The sequence below is a fragment of the Rana temporaria genome, unplaced genomic scaffold (assembly GCF_905171775.1).
Source record: "Rana temporaria unplaced genomic scaffold, aRanTem1.1, whole genome shotgun sequence".
Taxonomy (NCBI): Eukaryota; Metazoa; Chordata; class Amphibia; order Anura; family Ranidae; genus Rana; species Rana temporaria.
Window position 1 is genome coordinate 3,378 of NW_024404761.1, and position 10,526 is coordinate 13,903.

At 48.3% G+C, this 10,526-nt stretch overlaps 1 protein-coding gene across 1 annotated transcript; it reads left to right on the forward strand.

Moving 5' to 3' along the window:
* Nucleotides 1-2,542: 2,542 nt before the first annotated feature.
* LOC120923425 (phospholipase A2 inhibitor and Ly6/PLAUR domain-containing protein-like) lies at nucleotides 2,543-7,743 on the forward strand (the record flags this gene model as incomplete). Its single annotated transcript, XM_040334970.1, is given in 2 exon segments — nucleotides 2,543-2,668; nucleotides 7,057-7,743. Coding segments are annotated over 2 exon segments (320 nt in total), but the record flags the coding sequence as incomplete, so codon positions are not given.
* Between the last annotated feature and the right edge of the window lie 2,783 nt (nucleotides 7,744-10,526).

The following is a 10,526-nucleotide window of genomic DNA, read 5'->3' on the forward strand; positions in this document are numbered from 1 at the left end:
TACCCCTCAACCTTCCACAGTTCCTTCCAGCTTCCATAGTGCCACCCAACCTCTTACATTGGCCTGTAGTGCCCCTCAACCCTCCACAGTTCCATCCAGCTTCCTTAGTGCCACCCAACCTCTCTCGTTGGCCTGTAGTGCCCCTCAACCCTCCACAGTGCCTTTCAGCTTCCATAGTGCCACCGACATCTCACATTGGCCTGTAGTACCCCTCTACCTTCCACAGTGCCTTCCAGCTTCCTATATTGGCCTGCAGTGCCCCTCAACCCTCCACAGTGCCTTCCAGCTTCCATAGTGCCATCCAACCTCTCATATTGACCTTGTATTGCTCCTCAACTTTCGATAGTGCCCTTGGACCCCCTGAGAGCACTCATCCCCCAAAGTGCCACCTAACCTCCCACAACCCCCCCCCTTCCCCCAGCAGTTCCACCTAGCTTGCTGTAGAGCTTATTGCTTCATAGTACCCCCAACAGTGTCTCAAATGCCCCCACGTCTCAAATTGGCCTGTAGTGCTCCTCAGCCTACCACAGTTCCTTCCAGCTTCCATCGTGCCCCCCAAGCTCTCACATTGGCCTGCATTGCCCCTCAAACCTCCACAGTGCCTTACAGCTTACATAGTGCCACCAACCTCACATTGGCCTGTAGTGCCCCTCAACCCTCCACAGTTCCATCCAGCTTCCTTAGTGCCACCCAACCTCTCTCGTTGGCCTGTAGTGCCCCTCAACCCTCCACAGTGCCTTTCAGCTTCCATAGTGCCACCGACATCTCACATTGGCCTGTAGTACCCCTCTACCTTCCACAGTGCCTTCCAGCTTCCTATATTGGCCTGCAGTGCCCCTCAACCCTCCACAGTGCCTTCCAGCTTCCATAGTGCCATCCAACCTCTCATATTGACCTTGTATTGCTCCTCAACTTTCGATAGTGCCCTTGGACCCCCTGAGAGCACTCATCCCCCAAAGTGCCACCTAACCTCCCACAACCCCCCCCCCTTCCCCCAGCAGTTCCACCTAGCTTGCTGTAGAGCTTATTGCTTCATAGTACCCCCAACAGTGTCTCTAATGCCCCCACGTCTCAAATTGGCCTGTAGTGCTCCTCAGCCTACCACAGTTCCTTCCAGCTTCCATCGTGCCCCCCAAGCTCTCACATTGGCCTGCATTGCCCCTCAAACCTCCACAGTGCCTTACAGCTTACATAGTGCCACCAACCTCTTACATTGGCCTGTAGTGCCCCTCAACCCTCCACAGTTCCATCCAGCTTCCTTAGTGCCACCCAACCTCTCTCGTTGGCCTGTAGTGCCCCTCAACCCTCCACAGTGCCTTTCAGCTTCCATAGTGCCACCGACATCTCACATTGGCCTGTAGTACCCCTCTACCTTCCACAGTGCCTTCCAGCTTCCTATATTGGCCTGCAGTGCCCCTCAACCCTCCACAGTGCCTTCCAGCTTCCATAGTGCCATCCAACCTCTCATATTGACCTTGTATTGCTCCTCAACTTTCGATAGTGCCCTTGGACCCCCTGAGAGCACTCATCCCCAAAGTGCCACCTAACCTCCCACAACCCCCCCCCCCCCTTCCCCCAGCAGTTCCACCTAGCTTGCTGTAGAGCTTATTGCTTCATAGTACCCCCAACAGTGTCTCAAATGCCCCCACGTCTCAAATTGGCCTGTAGTGCTCCTCAGCCTACCACAGTTCCTTCCAGCTTCCATCGTGCCCCCCAAGCTCTCACATTGGCCTGCATTGCCCCTCAAACCTCCACAGTGCCTTACAGCTTACATAGTGCCACCAACCTCACATTGGCCTGTAGTGCCCCTCAACCTTCCACAGTTCCTTCCAGCTTCCTTAGTGCCACCGACCTCTCACATTGGCCTGTAGTACCCCTCTACCTTCCATAGTGCCTTCCAGCTTCCTATATTAGCCTGCAGTGCCCCTCAACACTCCACAGTGCCTTCCAGCTTCCATAGCACCATCCAACCTCTCATATTGGCCTGTAGTGCTCCTCAACTTTCGATAGTGCCCTTGGCCCCCCTGAGAGCCCTTATCTCCCAAAGTGCCGCCTAACCTCCCACAATGTCCCCCAGCACCCTGCAGTTGCACCTAGCTTGCTGGAGAGCTTCCTGCCCCATAGTACCCCCAACAGTGTCCCACAATCCCCCCCCCCCAATTCCTTCAATGCACTCCAGTCTCCCACAGTGCCCCTGGAGAGACTTCCAGCCCCATCTGAAGACCCTATCCCTACAGTTGCCCCTAACTCCCTACAGAAACCTCATCACCTACAGAGAAGCTAAGTCTATAGCAGAGTCCCCCCTAACCCATCCCAGAACCCCCACCTCCACACATTGACACCCAGCCCCATCCAGAGTCATCTAGAATGTCAATACATATTCTGTGTGTTCCCATACTTTTACTGTGCAAGTATAGACCTTTTTAATTATTTTTGGGGCATGGTAGGTTTTAGCAGAGTTTACAGGCTCTGATCACAATATGGTTGGGAATCACTGAAATAGAGGAGATGTTTTACACACCCTATTCATTATCTTTTTTAGTGCCAACACGAAAATCAGTAAAAAATGGAGTCTTGTGTCCGACTTGTACTCCCACTACAGATGAATCCTGTAAGCTTGAGTGCACGGGCGATGAAAAACACTGCGCCAATGTGGAACTTACAACATGTGAGTTAATCTGATGAATGAGCAAATAGCAGGACTTAAATCTGAACTCTGAGAGGATAAATGATACAAAATATAATTAGATCTGTAATCATTAATAGTTACATTTCTTGTATGTTTAAATGCAAATAGCGCGAGTACCTCACTTTGACTTATTATCAGCCTCTTGCAGACTGGGGAAGGCAGAAACAGCACAAGGAGCCAATAAGTTGTGCTGCAGATTAGGAGTATTCTGACCAGTGGTGGCTGGTGCTCAAAATGTTTGGGGGGGGGGGCGCAAACAAATGAAAAAAAATTGCAGCCTCACTGTACCCAAACGCAGCCACTGTGCCCATCAATTGTAGCCACTGTGCCCATCAATCGTAGCCACTGTGTCCATCAAACGCAGCCACTGTGCCCATCAATTGCAGCCACTGTGCCCATCAATTGCAGCCACTGTGCCCATAAAACGCAGCCACTGTGCCCAAACGCAGCCACTGTGCCCATCAAGTGTCGCCACTGTGCCATGCCATCAATTTTCACCACTGTGCCATCAATTGTCGCCACTGTGCCATGCCATCAAACGCAGCTACTGTGCCCATCAATTGCCGCCACTGTGCCCATCAAACGCAGCCACTGTGCCCATCAATTGCAGCCACTGTGCCCATCAATTGCAGCCACTGTGCCCATCAAACGCAGCCACTGTGCCCATCAAACGCAGCCACTGTGCCCATCAAACACAGCCACTGTGCCATGCCATCAATTGTCACCACTGTGCCATCAATTGTCACCACTGTGCCATGCCATCAATTGTCGCCACTGTGCCATCAAAGGCAGCCACTTTGCCATGCCATCAAACGCAGCCACTGTGCCTTGCCATCAAACGCAGCCACTGTGCCATCAATTGTCACCACTGTGCCCATCAATTGTCAACACTGTGCCATGCCATCAATTGTCGCAACTGTGCCATCAATTGTTGCCACTGTGCCATGCCATCAAACACAACCATTGTGCCATGCCATCAAACGCAGCCACTGTGTCATCAATTGTTGCCACTGTGCCCATCAATTGTCAAAACTGTGCCATGCCATCAATTGTCACCACTGTGCCATCAATTGTTGCCACTTTGCCATGCCATCAAACACAGCCATTGTGCCATGCCATCAAACACAGCCACTGTGTCATCAATTGTCGCCACTGTGCCCATCAATTGTCACCACTGTGCCATGCCAAACGCAGCCACTGTGCCCATCAATTGTCACCACTGTGCCCATCAATTGCCGCTAGTTTGCCCTGTAAAATGCTGCCAGATTGCCCCCCCCAGGGTTGGACTGGCCTACCGGGATCCCGGGATATATCCCGGTAGGCCGCCTGTTCTTTGAGCTACGCTGTGGCTGCAATGCTGGGCATGATGAGGCGGCAATGCAGGGCATGGTGAGGTGGAAATGCTGGGCACGGTGAGGTGGCAATGCTGGGCAGGGTGAGGTGGCAATGATGGGCAGGGTGAGGCGGCAATGATGGGCATGGTGAGGCGGCAATGATGGGCATGGTGAGGTGGCAATGCTGGGAATGGTGAGGCGGCAATGCTGGGCATGGTGAGGCGGCAATGCTGGGCACAGTTTGGTGGCAATGATAGGCACGGTGAGGTGGCAATGCTGGGCACGGTGAGGTGGCAATGCTGGGCACAGTGAGGTGGCAATGATGGGCATGAGGTGGTAATGATGGGCACAGTAAGGCTGCAATGATGGGCATGGTGAGGCAAAAATGATGGGCACGGTGAGGCGGCAATGATGGGCATGGTAAGGCGGCAATGATGGACACAGTGAGGCTACATAGATGGGCACTGGTTTAGGCTGCATTGATCTCCTGTATCATGTCTACATTCTTTTACCATCTTTAGTATCATGTGCTCAGTTTCTAATCATCTCCTGTACCATTCCCACAGCCTCTGACCATCTCCTGTACTATGCCCACAGCCTCTAACCATCTCTTGTATCATGCCCGCAACCTCTGACCATCTCTTGTCTTACAGTAGATATGGTTCACTTGGAATCCACTTGTTGCTTAGTATGGGTCTGGGACTCGGTTCAGTTGTAGTCTAGCAGTAAGTGTCTGGGACACAGCTCACTTGGAGTCCAGTAAGGGTCTGGGATATGGTTCAGTTGGAGTCCAGTAGTGGTCTGGGATGCTTATCACTTGGAGTCCAGTAGGGGTCTGGGACATGGTTCACTTGGAGTCCAGTAGCGGTCTTAGATACGGTTCACTTGGAATCCAGTAGGGGTCTGGGATACCTTTAACTTCTACGTTTAATCTGGTGTCCAGGACAGGTCTGGGACATGGTGTATCCGGTGTCCAGGACAGGTCTGGGACATGGTGTATCTGGTGTCCAGGACAGGTCTGGGACATGGTGTATCTGGTGTCCAGGACAGGTCTGGGACATGGTGTATCTGGTGTCCAGGACAGGTCTGGGACATGGTGTATCTGGTGTCCAGGACAGGCCTGGGACATGGTGTATTTGGTGTCCAGTATAGGCCAGGGACATGCTTCACTTGTCGTCCAGTACGGGTCTGGGACTCAGATTAGTTGGAGTCTAGCACAGGTCTGGAATATGGTTAACTTGGAGTCCAGAAGTTGTCTGGGACACACTTCACTTGGAGTCCAGTAGCGGTCTTAGTCATGGTTCACTTGAAATCCAGTAGGGGTCTGGGATACATTTATCTTGGAGTACAATACAGGCCTGCGACATGGTGTATTTGGTGTCCAGTACAGGCCTGGGACATGGTGTATTTGGTGTCCAGTATAGGCCCGGGTCATAGTTCACTTGTAGTCCAGTATGGGTCTGGGACTCGGATTAGTTGGAGTCTAGCACAGGTCTGGGACATAGTTAACTTGGAGTCCAATAGGAGTCTAGGACACAGTTGATTTGGAGTCCTGTAAGGGTCCAGAAGATGGCTCATTTGGCGACCAGTACAGGTCTGGGGTATGGTTCACTTGGAATCCTGTACGGTTGGCTTCAGTGTGAGTGCACTGAACTTTCCATAGATCACTGAGCAAGAACTCTCCACATACCACCAAGCACTGTAGCAGGAATCACCGTGGTCTGGCTGGCAGAGGTGATGACGTAAGTGTGCCCAACAAAACGCTTCCATTCAAACACAGTGTGAGCACAGACCAGTGGAGGAGTGGACATGGGGAAAATCATACTTGGGCAGAGTTCTGATCAACCATGCCCAGTTGATCAATCATGTTTAGTATAAGTACACCCAAGCTGAAGAACGGACATCATTTTAGGAGCCATATTTTCCCAAGAAGCGAAGTACAACATAAACTTTAAGGCCCCATTTGACACTTTTAAATGGGGTCGACTACCATTACCTCTGAGAGACTTAGCAGCTCCCACAGCTGTTCATGACTATTCATGACAAGTGCAAATGGGGCTCTATACATTTCCCTTAACATGGAGCTATAGGCAAGGCTCTACTACTAGGATACAGTACAACATTCAGATTTTTTTTGCTCGGTAGTTGCTTTCACTAATCTGTCTGGGCCATATTCCCGTAGTTTTTGGGCGGGCGTCGCGTAAGCCATTTACACTCCGCCGCCCCAACCTACAGGAGCAAGTGCTGTATTCCCCAAACACTTGCTCCGTAGTTTGGGGCGGTGTGGTGTAAATGGCCCGGCGTATGGCAGCGTAAATCCAAGGGGGCGGCTTGTATTTAAATTAAGCGAGCCCCCGATTCTAACGAACTGCGCATGCGCCGGGCTTAAAATAGCCCAGTACGCATGCTCCAGTTCTTGGTGTAAAACGTCAATGACGCCGACGTGTGCGTCATTGACGTAAAGTCGTATTCGCGGACAACTTAGTAAAACGACGTACCCGACGGGGAAAACACGACGCGGACCCGACGCCATACTTAACATGGCCTACGTGGGACTGGCGTAAGGTTACCCCTCATATAGCAGGGGTAACCTTACGCCTACGCAAACCACGTTAGCGACGGTTACGCAACCCGATTTCGTACGTGAATCGGCGTATCAGGCTCATTTGCATAAACAAATGAGACCTGAACGTAAACGCCACCTAGCGGCCGGCAGGATAATTACATTTAGGATCCGACAGTGTAAGTGTCTTACACTAGTCGGATCCTAGCCTAAATCCGGCGTATATTGTTTTGTGAATACAAAACAATGATACGCCGGCGGGAATTACGAATTACGCAGGTGTATCAGTAGATACACCGGCGTAACTTGTTTAAGAATATGGCCCTCTGCTGCTTGTCCTGGTCTGAAATAAGCTTCCAGTGACACCGTGCAGCTATGCAAGCCCCAGATAATATATATACCATATGCAGCGATATTCATATGTTGGGTTATGTTGATTATAATGTATTTATTACTGTTTTGTGTTGCAGTGGGACCCAGCGTTGGCCCGAGACTGCGCGGCTGTGCTACTAATGCCATCTGTTATTTTCAAAACCAGACTTTTGACATTGATGGCACTGTCTACCATTTGGGAATTTCGTGTGGCAGCCCCCCTACTCTTCACCTCCAGCAGTGCTTCATGTTAATTATCTTGGCTCTTGCAGCTGCCTTAAAGTACAATTAAATCCTCATTTATTTATTTTCTTAAATAATGCCAATATTAAAGTGGTAGTAAACCCAGTTTTTAATGTTGTACTTACAGGTAAGCATATAATATGACTTACCAATACGTACAGTGAATATCTCCTAAACTTGCACTGTTTAGGAGATATTCACATTGCATGCAGCCAGTCAGGGCCGGTGCTACCACTAGGCAAACTAGGCAGCCCCTTGGGTGCACTACTGCCTAGGGGCGCCCGGACACTGGTTTCCCTCCGCGTCTGCATGCTCTGTAGGTTGCAGCATGTAACTAACTCAGTCCGAGGCAGCTGCACCGTCCGACCAGTGGTGTAATTAGAGGTGCATCGCAGCACTGAAGCCAATGCTTCCTTTATAGTGCTGCCTTCTGTCACATGGGTAGGGCAAAGGGAGTGGATTCTGGGGTGGAGCCAATGGGGCTGCAAAATATTTTTAAATAGTTATTTTTATATACCGTATTTATCGGCATATAACACGCATGGACATTGCCATGAATGCAGCCTCACTATTGCCATGAATGCAGCCTTATTGCCATGGATGCAGCCTCACATGTACCATGGATGCAGCCTCACATGTGCCATAAATGCAGCCTGACTGATGCCCATCTGCAGCCTTGGAGGGCAGAGGGAGGGGGGGCGGGACGAGTGCCGACAGATTACAAACAGGAGAATCTCTTGTTTACTCTGTGGCCTCTCTAATACAAAGTCCCGCCTCCTATGATAGACAGAACAGTCGTCCAATGCCAGCCCAGGAGACAGAACTTCAAATACAGATGCTGCTGAGTAAACAAGAGATTCTCTTCATGTAATCTGATGGCACTTGTCCTGCCCCCTCCAAGGCAGTGCCGATAAATACGGTATATATATCTTTTGTGGCCCTGGGGGCCACAAACAATATATATCCAAATCCCCAGAGGGGGCATATTTAACTAACAGGGGGGGGGGGGCGTGTTTGGCCCCCGGGCCAGACTTTGGACATGCCTGGCCTAGGGTGTCAAAAATCCTTCCACCAGCCCTGCAGCCAGTGACGTCACCTTCAGAGCTCTGTCCCTTAGATGAGAGCTCCTGCGTGCATGTGCAGGAGTGACATCATTGCGGCCCCCAGCCACTCATGTAGCCTAGGCCGCGACCCTGGAATGAAGACCGGGGAAAGGTGGAAGCCCTGTCAGCAGTGACATCGTTTCACTGGAGGGCTTCATTTTAAGGTAAGTCTTGCATAATATGGCAGTACATAATGTGGTAGTACAGTAAAACCTTGGTTTGAGAGTAACTTGGTTTGAGAGCATTTTGCAAGACGAGCAAAATGTTTTAGTAAATTTTGCCTTGATATACAAGCGATGTCTTGATATAAGAGTAGCGGCATGAGTATAAAAAAAAAAAAGAAGAGGAGCCTCTAAGTGTAGCAATATTGTAACATTTAATGAAGATACAACATTTAGCAACTTATTACTACACTTCGAGGTGCCTCTTTTCTCTTGTATACCCTGTAAAAAAAAATGCTTTGATATACAAGTGCTTTGGATTACAAGCATGTTTCCGGAAAGAATTATGCTCGCAAACCAAGGTTTTACTGTACTAGCACATTATGACATTGCCTTGCAGGGGATTTTTTTTTTCTTTAAACTGCGGTTTACTACCCACTTTACCCCCTTCCTGACCAGGGTGCTATATGGCACTGTGCTACTTTAACCTTTTTTATGTGATATAAATGAATGAAAATTTTGGAAAATAAAAAACAATATTTTCTACTTCTGTTATAAAAAAATATCCAATAAACTGAAATTTTGTCATAAATTTAAGCCAAAGTGTATTTTGTTACATGTCCTTGGAAAAAAAAAATCAATAAGTGTATAGTAATTGGTTTGTGTTAGTTACAGCATCTGCAAACTATGATATATACCGTGTTTCCCCGAAAATAAGACCGGGTCTTATATTAATTTTGGCTACAAAAATCACACTAGGGCTTATTTTCAGGGTCTTATTTCTTTACGGTATGTACAATAATCTATATTTATTCAAATACAGTCATGTCATCATGACGATCTTAGAGTGGTTGTAACCCCAAAAAGAAAAAAAAATCCTGATCCTTTAAAGCAGGGATATGCAATTAGTGGACCTCCAGATATTGCAAAACTACAAATCCCATCATGCCTCTGAGTGTCATGCTCATGACTGTCAGAGCCTTGCTATGCCTCATGGGATTTGTAGTTCTGCAACAGCTGGAGGTCCGCTAATTGCATATCCCCGCTTTAAAGCATGATAGCCAGCACAGTGACCCGCCGTAGCTCTTCTCCACTCTGAGCACTGCAGAGGAAGGGACCACTGACGTTGAAGAGGAGAAGATCTCCAGTCGGTCACGTGAGCGCCCAGCGGCACTGTAAGTAAGGTATTTTCCAAAACAAAGTTACAAAAAGGAGACATACTGCACATCATATAATCTTTTTACAAAACGGATTATGTTTTTACGATGACTTTAACTAGGGTTTATTTTCGGGGTAGGGCTTATATTGCAGCCATCCCCAAAAATAACGCTAGGTCTTATTTTCGGGGTAGGGCTTATTTTTGGGGAAACAGGGTACGTATATTCTTGAATTTACGCAGCTTTTATTTTCTGAATGCCTATCACATTTCTTGAGCCTAATAACCAGGGCAGTACAGAACCCCCAAATTACTATTTTTTGCAAAGTAGACACCCCATGAATTTGCTGTGGGGTCCTGAAATGCCAAGATATCAAACTACCCCACCCCACTCTTTTTTTTAGAAAGTAGACACCCAAATCTATTTGTTGAGAGGCATGTCGAGTCCATGGAAGAGTTTAGTTTTTGACACAAGTTTCTGGAAAATTATTATTATTATTATTAATATTTTTTTGTACAAAGCTGTCACTTAAATGATGCCATGGAATGCCACCCCAAAATACATTCTGCTGCTTCTCCCGAGTATGGGGATACCACAAGTCTGAGACTTTTTGGGAGCCTACCGCGTATTGGTGCCCAAAACAAATGACCGCCTTCAGGCTTTCAAAGAGCGTAATTTGCATATTTAAATTCCTCACTACCTATCATAATTTAGGAGGCACTGAAATGCCAAGATAGCACAACAAAAATTACCCCTTTTGGATAGACACCCCAAGATATTTGCTGAGAGGCATGTTGAGTCCATTTAAAATTTAATTTTTTGCCACAAGTTTCTGGAAAATTACCCAAAAAATATTTTTTTTTTTACACAAAGTTGTCACTTAAATAATATATTGCTCACACAT